Consider the following 16,038-nt stretch of genomic DNA (forward strand, 5'->3'; position numbering starts at 1 on the left):
AACTCCCGTCTATAAAGCTCTGCAGTCAGTGGCAGCATCTTTGAGTCACCAACAACTAAGCATGCATGGGGTGCCAGCATCAGTGGCTCAGGGACATTGCTGCTGCCTACCAAACTTGATAAAAGGGAGTTTTGGCTGGCTTCAGAGGAAGTTTTCAGTTGATGAAGCTTGGAGATTCTAATTAGCTAAAGTATTTATATAGAGTTGTGCCTGCACCTACTGCTTGTGCTGTATTCTGTCTCCCTCCGCCTGGGTCCCAACCACCTCTGGGTGAGTCTCCCGCTCTCAAATTATCCCCAGTGATTCCTATATACTGGGGCCACACTCCTAGTGGTCCCACAGTTCCTAGAAAGCACCCACAGACAAACACACAAACCGCTAGGATTCTTAGTCAGTCCAGACAAGCAGAGGCAATAAACTAAAAATGTTTATTGTCATGAAAAATTAGAACCATGAACAGAAAAGGTGCAATCAGCACAACAATAACAGATAACTGAAATATGAATCAATTATTACACTATTTAATTTCATTTCCTTTAGAAGTGGAGGATAAGCACAGGGCTAAGATGCTTGAGGTCCTGGACTACACGTCTCCTGCTAGGGAGGCTGTGACTGTCCCTCTCCATGAGGTACTCCAAGAAGTCCTCATTAGGAATTGGGAGTCCCCTCTGTCGGTCCTTGTACTGCCCAAGAACTTCTATTCCATGTATCGGATTCACAGCACACCTGGATTTTATAAGCCTCAGTTGCCTTACAATTCCATTTGTGGTAGAATCCACTCTCAAAAAGAGCCAGGATTTCCAGGGACTATGCCTTGGCGCCTCCAGGTAGAGAAGCTAGAACCATGGATTCTTTTGGGAGAAAAATGTTCCAGGCCTCAATGCTTATCTCTCAAATACAATTCTACCAGCTCTTCACGAGCGTCTACTTGCGAAACTCGGTGCGCAAGTTGTCGGACATGGCTGAGACGCTCCCTCTGGAGCAGGCTGAGTCACTTTACCAGTTGGTCATGCAGTAGAGGCGCGTCGAAAGTACTTGGCAGGGGCCCTTACAACACTTTTGATGTGACATCTAGGATCTCTGCCCAAAGAATAGCAATGCACAGACTATCATGGCTGCATGTTTCTGACTTAGAACATTCTGTTCAGCAGAGGTTGGTGGATGCCCCATGCCGGGGGGATAACCTTTTTGGAGAGAAGGTTGAAGTCGCATACCAAATCAAAAAAACATATCAATACCATCTCTTCTCTCTCTCACTGAGCGCCTTCTGCATCTACGTCCTCAGCTATGAGGACTTTTGGAAAGCCAAGGAGTAGTCCCTATTACTATCAGAGGTGTAGGCACAACCCCCTGGCTTGCCAGCCTGCTCAGACTCAACCCCAGTGTGCTCGTCCATGTCAACAGCGTGCACCCAAGGCCCCTGCTGCTTTCCAGGAAAAGCAAAGGATGAGCTTTTCACTGGCTCCAGCAGAGCATAGCTGCAGTAAAAGTGTCCATCCCGGACAACTTGTTGGTCGGGGGGGGAGCTGAAATTTTTTTCAAGAAAGATGGCCCCTTATAACCTCTGACTGGTGGGTTCTTCAAATAGTCCATCTCAGATACGCCCTCTGAAACCTCCAACTTACCCACCAAGAGCTCACTCCTTCAGGTCTCAGCACAAGCAAGTACTTGCAGAGGAGCTCTCAATCCTTCTGAAGGCCCACACAGTTGAGCCTGTTCCACCAGGGGAGGAGGGCAGGGATTCTATTCCAAGTGCTTTCTTGTACAAGAGAAAACAAGAGGGGATGCATCCCATTCTAGATCTAAGGGGCCCTGAACAAATTCCTAGTCTGAGAAAAGTTCAGGATGGTTTCCCTGGGCACTCTTCTTCCAATGATTCAGGAAAATGATTGGCTATGCTCTCTGGACTTAAAGGATGCATATACCCACATCCTGATACTTCCAGCCCACTGGAAGTATCTTTCATTTTGACTGGGAACATATCACTTTCAGTACCGCATGTTGCGTTTTGGCCTCGCATCAGCTCCCAGGTCTTCACCAAATGTCTAGCGGTAGTTGCAGCATCGCTACACAGACTGGGAGTCCATGTGTTCCCATATCTCGACGACTGGCTGGTAAAGAGCACCTCTCCGGACTATTCAGGTGCACAAGCTACTAGGGTTCTTTGTAAACTACCCCTTGTCCCATCTTTGTCCTGTCCAGCGATTGGAATTCATAAGAACCCTGCTCGATACACAGCAAGTTCGAGCTTTCTGGACATGAGAGCGGACACTCTTGTCACACTCACTTCCAGGGTTTGAGCCTCTCAGCAGGTCACAGCTCAGCAGATGTTGAGATTGTTGGGCCAGATTGCTTCCACAGTGTATGTTACACCCATGACACATCTTCACATGAGATAAGTTCAATGGACCCTGGCTTCTCAGTGGTGTCAGGCCATGGGGAGCCTGGAAGATGTCATCCAAGTGTCCCCAGAGCTTGTACGCTCCCTTCCTCTGTTTACATCCGTATGCTACACAAGCTAGCATGTTTGAAAATATAAATGAGATTAAATAAAAACACCACCAACAATAAAGAACGACAATGTGGATGCAGCAGCTTATAGGTTTGTTTGCTTTTTGAGTGTACATGGAAGACAGCTGTTCAGGTGAGAGGAAGCAGAGATTAACCTAATTGGCTTCAACTTTTTGTCAACTTTTTGCCGTCTAACCTCCTTGTTCCAGTCTTCCGCCTCCAATGCCACTGGTTTCCCATTGGCTGGATCCAACCTATAGTCTCTGCAGAAAGTTACAATGGAAGTAGGCAGTCTCAGACTGGGGGGAGGGAGGGGGAGTAGACTCAGAAAAATGTCCAGACACATTACCCATCCTTCTACCTTCTGGATATTAATGTAGAGTTCTTCTGAATAAAGTCAAGACAGCTGGCAAACCTAACCTTCTGAGTCCTGTGCACAGCTCACAGGACCCCGCTAAAGATATAGGGTAAACTTATTTGCCAGTGGCTTAATCTGGCCCTGTTCATAGCAACAGATATTACTTGGCAATACCCTTAGCAACCAATAAGAAAACCATTTGATTCTTGAAGTAGTTTAAATGAAATAAATGGACATGAAATTATTTATATTCCCTGTGGGTGTGTAGTTGTGGGTCTGTATGTGTTTGTGTATAGATAAACCTATATATATATATATATATATATATATATATATATATAATCTGTCCTGTGTTGTGTGTGCACTGGGCATGTGTTATGTCTGTGGTGGAGGTAGTGGGGGCAGTTTGGGGCATGTAGGATAGTTGAGGGGGGGGGGGACAAGTTTTGGATGTGTTACAATTTTTGAGATGGTAGGGAAGTTGCAAGAGATAGGTTTTGGGGGTGGGGCAGTAGAGGGAGTATTTTTGGATTGGAGAAGTTAGCGGTGGCTTTGGACATTGACATATGTAAGTGGTGCATAACTCTGGGTGTGAGCTTATAAAATGGCCCCATTCATGCTATACACTGAACAATGAGTAGGGTGGGTTGGCTTTTCCAAAGAGCACAAGGGAAATGTTAAAATCTGTGCGTGATATTTTATTGAAAATACACCAAAAGACTCTGTTCGGCACAGAAGCACCTGCCTCAGGAGTCCAAGAGTATGCTGTATGCTTTTATCTGATCCTGCAACGCTAAACTGTGAGGAAATTTAACTCAAAGCCCAAAGTAATGAACACAGCTACAATTTGCTAAGGAAAATCATAAAGAGAAACCATCGGACAATGCCGACAGGTAAGCAGTTTAGTATTGTTTGGCAACACCGTCCATTTCCCTTTGTGCAGGATCAGATGAAAGCATACACCGTACTCTCAGACTCCTGAGGCAGGTGCTTCTGTGCCGAAACACAGCTACTGTGTCAAGTCTTTTGGTGTATTTTCAATAAAATATCACGCACAGAATTTCTGTTTCTCCCTTGTGTTCTTCGGAAGATCCAACTCACCCTACCTACTCTTTGGTCAGCATGAACTATGGTCATGGGGTCAGAATGTTCCTCCACGTTTTGAGGCTGATCTCTCACATTAGTGTTATAGCACTTTAATTATTACAATGGTTTATACTTAGGCCTTCCAATGTCCACTGTACCTATTTTGCAAATGGTCCATTGACAATAACTAAGCGGTTGGCTCACATTATCCCCGCTCTCTTTGATTTTCACTGTTTGTTTGGTTATTAGAGAATACAATTTAAAATCTTGGTTTTGGTGTTCAAAGTTTGATTACGGAGCACCTATTATTTTAATGCTAAAGATATATCATCTACCTTTTCTCTCTGATCACAGGGATCCTGTCTATCGGGTATTCCTGTAAGGCTAGAAGAAGCACCTTTGTTGTGGTTGGGTCTCAATTCTGGAAATGACTTAGCAATTTACTTGCAGACAACATAGCTTTTGCTTTTTGAAATAAAGGTGAAAGCTTATTTAATTCAACGGGGGAGGGGGGAAGAGAGAGAAAAGAGAAATTACCAGGTTTAAGAAAAAAATAAAACATAACAGGCAGGGATCAGAATGGCATATGCCTATTACTTAGACCTTTATTTATTGTAATATATGTGATACTGATATTACAGGACATGAAGAAGTTTGAAACTGAGGTGAAAACACTTCAGGCTGCTCTGGAGCAAGCTCAGATGACTTTGACCTCTCCAGAGCTTGGGCGCTTGAGTCTCAAAGAACAGCTATCTCACAGACAGGTATGGTACAGAAGATCATAAACCCAAGAGAAAAACCTGAGATTTCCATTATTGCGTGCCATGTTCTAGTCAAGGGTTACCATATGGTTCCAGAAAACAAAAGTGAGCCTGTCCGGGTTTTACTTCCATTCAATGGAAGTAAAATCTGGACTGGCTCAATCTGTCCTCCTTTTTCTGGAGCCACCCTATTCTTGGCCCACATCTGAACGACTTCAGGTTGGATCAGGATGGGGAAGTATAGAAGGCAGGGACGGGAGGGAGCTCTATACAGTTTAAAATATACAGAAGTTGGGATGAAACACTTGATTGTTTTATGCGCTATACTTCTCTTGTATTGTTTTAGTTGTACATTTTGTTCATGGCATTGATACTTGTACTTGGCTGGCTTTTGCATTCAATAAAGGTATTACTTTAAAAAAATGGGTAATAGCCAAACAAATTACAAAAGACTTCACCACTAACAGCAAAACAAAAAATTCAGATTGCTGTAAAAACTCACCATTTGTACTATTATATTGTGCTGTTTGAATATTTCATGAGACCTGTTTTCATTCTTTGACAATTAAATTTGCACCTTAATAACTGAAAGTGTATGCACCATTTCATAGCATGAAATGTTTTAGCATTGGGTAAAAGAAGCAGGACAAGGGTGGGAGAGGGAAGTAGACCTGGATATTTCATTTTGCACTCCCTGTGCTTACTTTCTGATGTTTCATGCATAACCCACAGGTAAGTTTCTACCCACAGACCCTACCAGCTCTGCATTTTGAAAGAGAAACATGATGTTTCTTTTTGACTGTTAGCTCATGGTAACCATAAATTTACAAGCTGTCCAAGGAGATGACACAGCTTCCCCCCCCTCCCCCCCCCCCCCCCCCGGGCAATTTTATAGCTGCGCATAATAGCTACATTTACATTTTTATATTTCACTATGTAAAGCTTGCTTGATTTCCAAAGTAGAAGCACACATACTTTCACTTTAGAAATTAACCAAGGAAAAAGGATCCATACACCTTTACGCCTACTTATTTGTGTGGATAGAACAGATGTTTTGAACCAATTGAATTCAATGTGGATATCCTGAAAACCCCACCTGACTGGATGTGCCCCAAGGACTGGGCTGAAAACCTCTGGGACAGAGTTTCTGAGGACAAATACTTTTGAAAATACCAAATGTAAATGCAAATCCCTCCCCCAACCATGGGCCTAGGAAGATTTTGTTACGTTAGGCAAAATTATATGAATACAGGCACTACGTACATAATTTTTCACACACACAACAGGCCATTGTGCAAAAGCTTTTTACACAGATGAAACACATTTCTACCAGCAAAAAATAGTTTCTGCCTTCTGTTTTAATTTTAATCAATAGAAATAAAACAAAACATAGAAAAGAAAATAAGATGATACCTTTTTTATTGGACATAACAATACATATCTTGATTAGCTTTCAAATGCCCTTCTTCGTCAGATCGAAAATAAGCAAATGTTGGTAGATGACAGTATATATAAGTCAAACATCAAAGCATTTCGGTGACAGTCTGACAGGATGGGGGTGGATAGGTGAGAGACAGGAAGAGTCGGGTGGATGAGGGACAGGGAGATATGCATGGAGACAGGAGGGTGACAAAGCAGTACAATTTTATGGTTTATAATGGGCTAGAAAACCCAGATCTTTGTTTTATTTCTATTGATTACCTTTAAAAGTGGACTAACACGGCTACCACACCTCTCTGTTTTAATTTTGGAACTTTGAATTGAATTCTTAATAAATCAGACCCTTTCCTGGAACAAAAACTGACTGGAATACTACTCTTATTCTAGCATCTGTTATCTGACATGGAGTCACTAAAGCCAAAGGTCCAGGCAGTCCAGGCATGCCAAAGTGGTTTGCGGATTCCTGAAGAGGTGGTCACTAGCCTGCCCATATGTCACACAGCACTCAGACTGCAGGAGGAAGCCAGCCGACTCCAGCATACTGCCATCCAACAGTGCAACATCATGCAGGTAAGGGCAAGCGATGAGGGTGCACACAACACAGCTACTACTTTCCACTGCTGCCTGTCAGCCCCTCGTGGTGAACAGTACCACAGACTGTTTCTGTAATTTTAAAACCTATCAAGCCAATATTCAAATGGGAGGTGTATGTTCATCAGCAGCAACCAGTAAACCTGTAATTCCACTTTGCTTAGATTTTCAGCCCCCTATATAGTAAGCTGAAATTCTAACCACTCTACCACTATCCATAGAGTGGAGGGGTATGCTTTCAGCAGAGCTATGGTGGCAACCTGAAACTATCCCTATAGGACAGTTTACCCATTTAGGGCCCAATATTTGACTATGTGGGCATTCTCAGTGGCACTTAACTGGATAGCGTCACTCAAAATGCCCAGTTAATGCTCAAAGCAAAACCGGTTATTTTATGGACTTTTTGGGGTTGGAATCAGCACTTAACCAGCTAGGCTAGCCAGATAAATGGGAGCGCATAAAACACAGTCCTTTCTTTATGTGGATCTTCAGGTGGTGAATATTGCACTTAACTGGCTATCCTGCTTATAATCGAAAGAGAAAAACGCCTATATTGCGACCCAAATTGGGAGATAGACGTTTATCTCCCAAAAACGAATAAATCGGTATAAGCGAAAGCCGATTTTGGACGTTTTCAACTGCACTCCGTCGCGGATGCGGACAAAGTTGATGGGGGCGTGTCAGAGGTGTGGCGAAGGCGGAACTGGGGCGTGGTTATCGGCTGAACAGAGATGGGCGCATTTCACCAATAATGGAACAAAAGTATGCGTTTGTAGCTAGAATTTAGGGCACTTTTCCTGGACCCTGTTTTTTCACGAATAAGGCCCCAAAAAGTGCCCTAAATGACCAGATGACCAACAGAAGGAATCGGGGATGACCTCCCCCAGTGGTCACTAACCCCCTCCCACCACAAAAAATGATATTTCACAACTTTTTATTTTCACCCTCAAATGTCATACCCACCTCCCTGGCAGCAGTATGCAGGTCCCTGGAGCAGTTGTTAGGGGGTGCAGTGGACTTCAGGCAGGTGGACCCAGTCCCATCCCCCCCCTACCTGTTACAATTGTGCTGCTTAATGCTTAGTCGTCCAACCCCCCCAAACCCACTGTACCCACATGTAGGTGCCCCCCTTCACCCCTTATGGCTATAGTAATGGTGTAGACTTGTGGGCAGTGGGTTTTGAGGGGGATTTGGGGGGCTCAACACACAAGGGAAGGGTGCTATGCATCTGGGAGCTCTTTTACCTTTTTTTTGTGTTTTTGTAAAAGTGCCCCCTAGGGTGCCCGGTTGGTGTCCTGGCATGTGAGGGGGACCAGTGCACTAAGAATCCTGGCCCCTGCCACGAACAAATGCCTTGGAGTTATTCGTTTTTGAGCTGGGCGCTTTCATTTTCCATTATCGCTGAAAAACAAAAACGCCCAGCTCACACATTGTCGAATAAAACATGGACGTCTATTTTTTTGCGAAAATACGGTTCGGTCTGCCCCTTCACGGACCCGTTCTCGGAGATAAACGCCCATGGAGATAGACGTTTTCGTTCGATTATGCCCCTCCATGTCACCTAAAAGTTTACTGATGTTATTACTTATGACATCTGTTTTGCAACAATCATAAGCTACCTCATAGAGTTAGAGTGGTTTGTGCTGTCTGATTTTTATGACATCACAGCCACATTCACAATTCTGATGCATGAAAACTTGTGACTCTTGATTTATAAAAGCAATTTGTCTAAAAAGTATTCTCATTTAAGCCAATTTAAAAAGCATGGGTGGGGTTCTGTAGCATAAATGTTTTTTTTTAGCTAGATTTTTTAAAGATATCCCTTGGATGGGGGAATTTAAGGTCATTTCAGATCTATGTGCATTGTTTGCCAACAGAAATCCTTCCAATTCATGGGCAGCTTGTTCCAGTAAACAATTTTCAAAGGGGAACTATTCACATAGGGCTGGATTTTCAGCACCAGTGGTTAGCCTATTTAATTTAAAGATTAGCTCAGGGGTTCTTAACCTTTTTAGTTCCTGCACCCTATTAACTGATCAATGAATCTCTTGCACCCCATCCTGAACCACACACTGTTAGCTGCTAACTGCTAACATGTCACTGAAATTACGATAGTGCACAGTTATACTACCAATAACTATCCTAATAACTGTCTAGAAAGTTTTAATAAATTGCCTCTGGTTTCAAGACCCTAACCCCCCCCCCCCCCCCCTTCCTTGGGCACCACTTGTTAAAAACCCCTGTATCAGCTGCAGCATCTAAATGCGTATATTTAGCACCACTATATGTATTTGCTGCTGAAAGCTGCTACAATAATATTTATACGAAGGCTTCATATTTAGCAAGCATAAATTAACAGTCTGATATTCAGCTAGCGATGATCAGTGTTTTCCTGACTGCTGCTGGCGTTATACCTCGAACTTCTATGCCAGGCCATGTTTGAGCTCCAGTATTGAATTTCTGGGTATAGAGAGCTGACGAAAACATAGAGGGGCATAATCGAACGAAAACGTCTATCTCCATGGGCGTTTATCTCCGAGAACAGGTCCGTGAAGGGGCGGACCGAACCGTATTTTCGCAAAAAAATAGACGTCCATGTTTTATTCGACAATGTGTGAGCTGGGCGTTTTTGTTTTTCAGCGATAATGGAAAATGAAAGCGCCCAGCTCAAAAACGAATAAATCCAAGGCATTTGTTCGTGGGAGGGGCCAGGATTCGTAGTGCACTGGTCCCCCTCACATGCCAGGACACCAACCGGGCACCCTAGGGGGCACTTTTACAAAAACACAAAAAAAGGTAAAAGAGCTCCCAGATGCATAGCACCCTTCCCTTGTGTGTTGAGCCCCCCAAATCCCCCTCAAAACCCACTGCCCACAAGTCTACACCATTACTATAGCCATAAGGGGTGAAGGTTGGCACCTACATGTGGGTACAGTGGGTTTGGGGGGGTTGGACGACTAAGCATTAAGCAGCACAATTGTAACAGGTAGGGGGGGATGGGCCTGGGTCCACCTGCCTGAAGTCCCCTGCACCCCCTAACAACTGCTCCAGGGACCTGCATACTGCTGCCAGGGAGGTGGGTATGACATTTGAGGGTGAAAATAAAAAGTTGTGAAATATCATTTTTTGTGGTGGGAGGGGGTTAGTGACCACTGGGGGAGTCAGGGGAGGTCATCCCCGATTCCCTCTGTTGGTAATCTGGTCATTTAGGGCACTTTTTGGGGCCTTATTCGTGAAAAAACAGGGTCCAGGAAAAGTGCCCTAAATTCTAGCTACAAACGCATACTTTTGTTCCATTATCGGTGAAATGCGCCCATCTCTGTTCAGCCGATAACCACGCCCCAGTTCCGCCTTCGCCACACCTCTGACACGCCCCCATCAACTTTGTCCGCATCCGCGACGGAGTGCAGTTGAAAACGTCCAAAATCGGCTTTCGCTTATACCGATTTATTCGTTTTTGGGAGATAAACGTCTATCTCCCAATTTGGGTCGCAATATAGGCGTTTTTCTCTTTCGATTATAAGCAGGAGAGGGTGACTGTTTACTCTGTGAGCCTTAGGAATGTTACATGTTAAACTGAGGGCAGATCTTTCTCTTAATGAACACAATAATGCCAAACTTGTGCATTTTTCCAGTTTCACCATGTGCCATCTGATCTTTTGAAATTCAAGAATGTTGCATGAATTATTTTTCAAGAGAACTGGAATATAATTTATGGTTTATTTGCATGTTTTGCACTTTTATGAATAGAAACACATGATTATGGCAATCTTTCAAATAAAAAGACATTTAAAAACTAGTAAAAAAGGCCCGTTTCTGACACAATTTAAACGGGCGCTAGCAAGGTTTTCCTCGGAGTGTGTATGTTTGAGAGAGTGTATGTGAGAGTGACTGTATAGGCATATTTTCAAAGCACTTAGACTTACAAAGTTCCATAGTAACCCATGGAACTTTGTAAGTCTAAGTGCTTTGAAAATGAGCCCCTGTGTGTGAGAGAGAGAGTGAATTTGCGAGTGTGTGTGTGTGAGAGAGAGAGTGAGTCTGGGTGCGAGTGTGTCTGTGAGAGAGTGTGTGTGTGAGAATGAGAGTGTGTGCAAGTGCGTATGTGAGACATAGTGTGAGAGAAAGAGAGTGTGTTTCACACAGATACAGTGTGTGCGTGAGACACAGACTGTCTGTGAGACTGAGTGTATGAGACCAAGAGAGTGTGTGAGTGACTGTGTGACACATAGAGAGTGAATGTGATACAGTGTGAGACATAGAGTGTGTGAGAGACAGTGTATGAGAGTGAGAGAGAGAAAGAAAGACATTGACTGTGAGAGAGAGTGTGTGTGTGTGACAGAGATACCTCCCCCCTCTCCGGTGTCATCCCCCCCCCCCCCCCCTCTCTCTGGTGTCTGAGCGTTACTGTGCAGGATGCTGAGCTCTGGCTGTGCTTCAAGGAACTGACCAATCCTATTTAATAGAATGCACCTCCAATATTCTGAAGCCGAGAAACCTCTTGTGGTTGGTCACTTCTGCTTGTGACGAACCCGGAAGTACGTGATGTCAATTCAGGAGATGGATACAGAGAGCAGGAATGCCTCAGCCATGCAGTCAGCTTCAGAATATTGGAGGTGCGTTTTATTATATAGGATCTAAGGGGAACTGTGGACTTAACTGTTAAATTTAGTTATCTTGAGTCCTGCCAGACCAGTGCAGTTGAGTGGGTTATATGTCTGCCTGCAGACAAAGCCAAACAAAAACAGCTGAGAGCTGACTTCACTCCTCTTACAGGGTGCTGGTCCTACCTTCAGCCAATAAATATACTGTAGATATCAGTGCTAAGACAAATGAAGACTATTATCTTTTGGATTTCCAGTCTAACACTAAATCCAAACCTGGCACTGCTCTATTATCTTCTAGAAGACAGATTCTAACTGCCTTTGTGAATTCCTTTGCTTTAATTGAGTGGGCTAGCCGACCCTCTAGGACATACCAACTCTTGGTGTGGTCAGAGTTTCAAGTTTATTTAAGGCTTAATATACCACCTTAGGACAGGGCCTTCAGAGAAGTTCACAAATACAAACAATTAATTAGAGTTGTGGAGCATGCAGAGAGAGGAAATTAAGACAAAGAGGGAAAAGAAAGGAGGAACTACAATGGTCTCAAGAAAGAAAAGCTACAAGGAAGAAAGGAGGGCAGGGAGGTTACCATGAACTTTCACAGAAGAGTCTATACTGTACCAAACAGCTAGGGACAGGGGAAGAGAGGCAAAGGGCAGGAGGTGCAAAACTCAGGGATTAGTACCAAAAGCTTTTTTAAAGAGCAGAATTTTAAGGAAAGAACAAAAGTCTTCAAGTGTAGGTAGAGTCCTAAGTTGGGGAGAGAGGGCATTGCAAAGGTAAGGCCCTAAGACATAAAAGGCTTTATTCCGGACAAAGGCATAATGGACATGCCTAAAGGAAGGAACATGAAGTAGATAGGACTGGGAAGAACATAGTGTCCTTGATGGAGTATACGGACATAGGTATTGAGAAAGGTAAGGTGGCAATCCTGAATGAAGAGTTTTGTATACCAGAAGGAGAGATTTAAAGGTAATCTTGTTCTTGACAAGAAGCCAGTGTTCATCCAGAAGAAGGGGGATCACGTGATCACATTTCTTAGAGTGAGTCACAAGTTTGGACCTGTTGGAGTTGTCTTTGGTACATGAATTCAAGCCCTGAAAAAGGCTATTGCACTAATCGAGCTGTGAGATGATACGGGTGTGGGGAAAAAACCTGTAGTGCTGGTTCAGTGAAAAGATGGCATACAGATGCAATCGATCTAAGCTTATAGAAGTAGCATTATAGCACTATCGAAACATGGGAATGGTAGGAAAGACTGGAGTCAAAAGTGACACCCAAAAGTTTTAGAGTTGAAAAGAATTGGACAGGTGAACCTGCCATACTAATGGAGAGGATTATTTAAGGGCCTCTGTTCAGGTGGGGAGTAAAGCTCATGTCTTCTCAGGATTAAGCTTCAACTTTATAGATGAGAACCAGTTGGCCACAGCAAGATGTTTGTTGTTAAGAACTGTGATAGAAAGGGAGTAGGTGGTGTTCAGAGAGGATAATCTCTGACTCCTCCTGAAATTAGTGCCTTGAAGACCACTGTATCTTATTAGGACAGACCAAAAAACTATCCCAGAATTGAGAAAGACCTGGAAATCAATATCTCAATGTGATCGACAACTAACTTGAGTGGACACTTCTCTTCTGACTTACATCACCTGACTTCTTTACCATCAGAATAGAAAGCCTGATTCAATCAGAACAAAACACTACCCTCAGAGGAGGAACAGTACTGGGCACAGAGATACTCTTCTCTTTAAAATTACCCCTTGCCTTAAGACCTAAGAGTTGCATCTCTGTAAATGCTTGAGAGAAAAGGAGAGGACTGAGACAGGTTCCAAATAGTGGTATTTCATTCTCGACGACTCAGAGAAGAGCATTCCATCCAGAAAAGGTTTGAGGAAGTTTCTTTGCCTGTGTCCTAGACCCAATCTCTGTCCTCAGAGTTGTAAATTTTTCTTCACCCCAGTCTCTTGTGGAGGAAAATAACTGAAAAATAGATTTCTCAAGGAGAATAGTGTCCCTCCTCCAAAACTGAACTTTCAGAGACTATCCTAAACCTTACATATACTCCTCTTTACATTAATGGTTGTATCATCTATATCCTTGCTATATTATCCTATTCTCTCAGTGGCCGAGGATGTAAAAGAGAATGGAAGGGATCTTCTGGGAAGGAAACCATCTGACTTGGGAAAAAGGTTGAACTAGCACTCCTGACTGGCCCCTTCAAAAAAACATATCAGGGCATACCAGGCTTCCAGCAGAACATGTACATGAGACTGGTTGCCAGTTCTGGTTCTTCCAGTATATCTAGCCCTATGGCTCCTACTTTTCTTACTTTGGTTTAAGAACTTGCTTGCCTTGGAGTTTTGCCGAGCCACGATGAGGTCCACTCAAAGACGTGCCTCACTTGACCAAGAGAAGAGCCATAGCTGCTTCTTCCAGGCCTTACACTTCAGGGTCCCAAAAGGGGTTGGTTCAGAAAATTCCTCTGACCAATAATGCTGTCAGTCATGTATGCTGTTGCCAAGTTGTGCAGGGGAACTTCATCCCACACCAAATCTGAAACAGTTAACTAGAGCACCTGAGAGCTACTAGTTTTCCTTAGTTTAGTTCCAATTAGCAAATGCCATGATCTTGCACACCACCTTCTGGACTTCTTTCTCCTAAGCTAGAGGCCAGCAATGTTGGTTGTCCCTTCGTTCAATCAAGTTTGCTTGGAGGAAGTTTGGGCTCGTGTTTTTGTTGCTGTTGGTCCTCGTTGTGGAATGCTGTCCTCCTGCAGTGCATCATATTTCCCTTTATCTTTATTTAAGAAGCAATTGAAAACTTTCTTGCTTTGTAAAGCCTTTGCTTGCTGAGAAGGGGCTTATTTATTGGACAGTGAAGTGTTGTTTTTTTTTTAATTGCTTTTGTGCTCCACTCAGATAGCTTGATGGGCAGGCTATAAATGTATTAAATAAATAAATTACTGGAGTGCTAGTTGGATGACTCTATGCCCTTGGCTTAGACTTGGACCTGTTAGTATTTCACCAGGACTACCGTTGGTCACCTCAATTGCTCCAGACCACAGCTCCATTCCCAGGCTCACCTCTATGCTGCACCAGGAAGGGGACTTCCAATCCATTCACTATCAGAGAAAAACTATGAGTTATCTGCTCAGGCTCCTTCTAGCTTCCCTAGAGTGTCAAAAAGAAGACGTAATACTTAGCTAATGGAGATCATCCTGAAGAAATCTGAACTGAGAGAGAGATACATATGAGACTGGGTCCATAATCATGGAGCCCAAGACCTGCAGAAAGGACCATTCTCAGGGAGGATGTGAAAATGAGAGGTCTGGGGGTTGAAGCTTTGAGTCTCTGATGTTCAAGCCCACAAGACCATGTTTGTGTAGAAGAGGGCTCCCCTGTGCTCTAGAAAGTAGCAATGACTAAATTATTTATTCAGAATAATTGTCATCATAAAGGTTTCACACCCGTAGAACCCCGGTGACAGCCAACTTTCCTCTGCTAACTTACTACTGCTACTAATAATAATTTCTATAGTTCTACTAGACATACTGTGATATCCCCCTTCTCACTCGGGGTGACCTGGTTCTCAATATGCAGATCATATGCAACTTAGTGTGCTACCCCTTCTCGCTCAGGGTGACCTGGTTCCCACTAAGCAAATTAAACAGGTCTCACCAACTGCATATTTCTCAGGCAACTCTTTATTCCAGCCCCTGGGCACACTTCTTATAGCTTAATACTTTATGCTTTCATAGGTCTTCACACTGAGCCGCCCCACACAGATACATGGGCTCAGTACTAGCTTCAATACTTTGGGGACTCCCAACCCCAGGCTTTGCAGCCTGCTTCTCTCAATACTGGGACACACAGTCCCCCCTTCTTTGGACACACAGTCCTTCCTTCTTTGAACACACAGTTCCTATAAGTACTGAGGACACACAGTCCAACATTAAATGCTTTAGGGACTTCTTACCCCAGGATTTTCAGCCTGCTTCTCTCCTTTGGACACACAGTCCACCACAAGTCCGTAGAGTTAGCCAGTATCTTTCAGGGGAATCTCTCTTCTTCTGCTGCCAGCTCACTTCTCTTCCTTTCCCCACTCAGGTGGAGTATAAAGTGGTTAATTAGCTACACAGGACCCAGCCCATACCTCCTACACCTGTGGACATCCCAGGGCTCTCCCCGGTCCTAGCGACCTCCATCTATTGTACTGGCGCCCTCTAGTGGCCTACCCCGGCTAGGACAGCCTCATACTTATCACAATACGTAGCGCTGTACACTGTCCTAGTCCTAAATGGCCAGGTATCTGAATTTACTACGCCTTGACCACAAGGTAATTGGGGCCATGGTTAGGAGAGAGAGCCTGAAGCTGTCAGTGAGGGGTCCAGGTTAGTGAATCAGAATATTTGGTGGTAATCCTCGGAGGGAATGTTCCTGTATATTCATATGAAAAATTACCTGAGGTTTGCCATTTTGCATGGGGACCCAAGAACAGGTAGACTTAGAAACTGTGGCTCATCACCTACTTAATATTGACCCTGAAGTCTACTGTGAGAGTCAAGAAAAGCCTTCTCAAATAGTGTCTTACCACTCACTGAGAAAATTCCAATAGGCCGATATTCAGCCAGTGAGCGTTTTGGTGACCGCCACTGGGGTTATTCCCAGATATTCAGTGCAGGGTCCTGTCC

At 43.9% G+C, this 16,038-nt stretch overlaps 1 protein-coding gene across 1 annotated transcript in view; it reads left to right on the plus strand.

Annotated features, from left to right (window-relative positions):
- The window catches only part of SYNE1 (spectrin repeat containing nuclear envelope protein 1), a 982,166-nt gene that overhangs the window by 603,865 nt on the left and 362,263 nt on the right, over window positions 1–16,038 (plus strand). Inside the window, 2 exon segments of the mRNA XM_030198470.1 lie at window positions 4,597–4,719; window positions 6,544–6,726. Of these exon segments, the coding sequence (XP_030054330.1) occupies window positions 4,597–4,719; window positions 6,544–6,726 (306 nt within the window).

Source organism: Microcaecilia unicolor, chromosome 3, assembly GCF_901765095.1.
Source record: "Microcaecilia unicolor chromosome 3, aMicUni1.1, whole genome shotgun sequence".
NCBI lineage: Eukaryota > Metazoa > Chordata > Amphibia > Gymnophiona > Siphonopidae > Microcaecilia > Microcaecilia unicolor.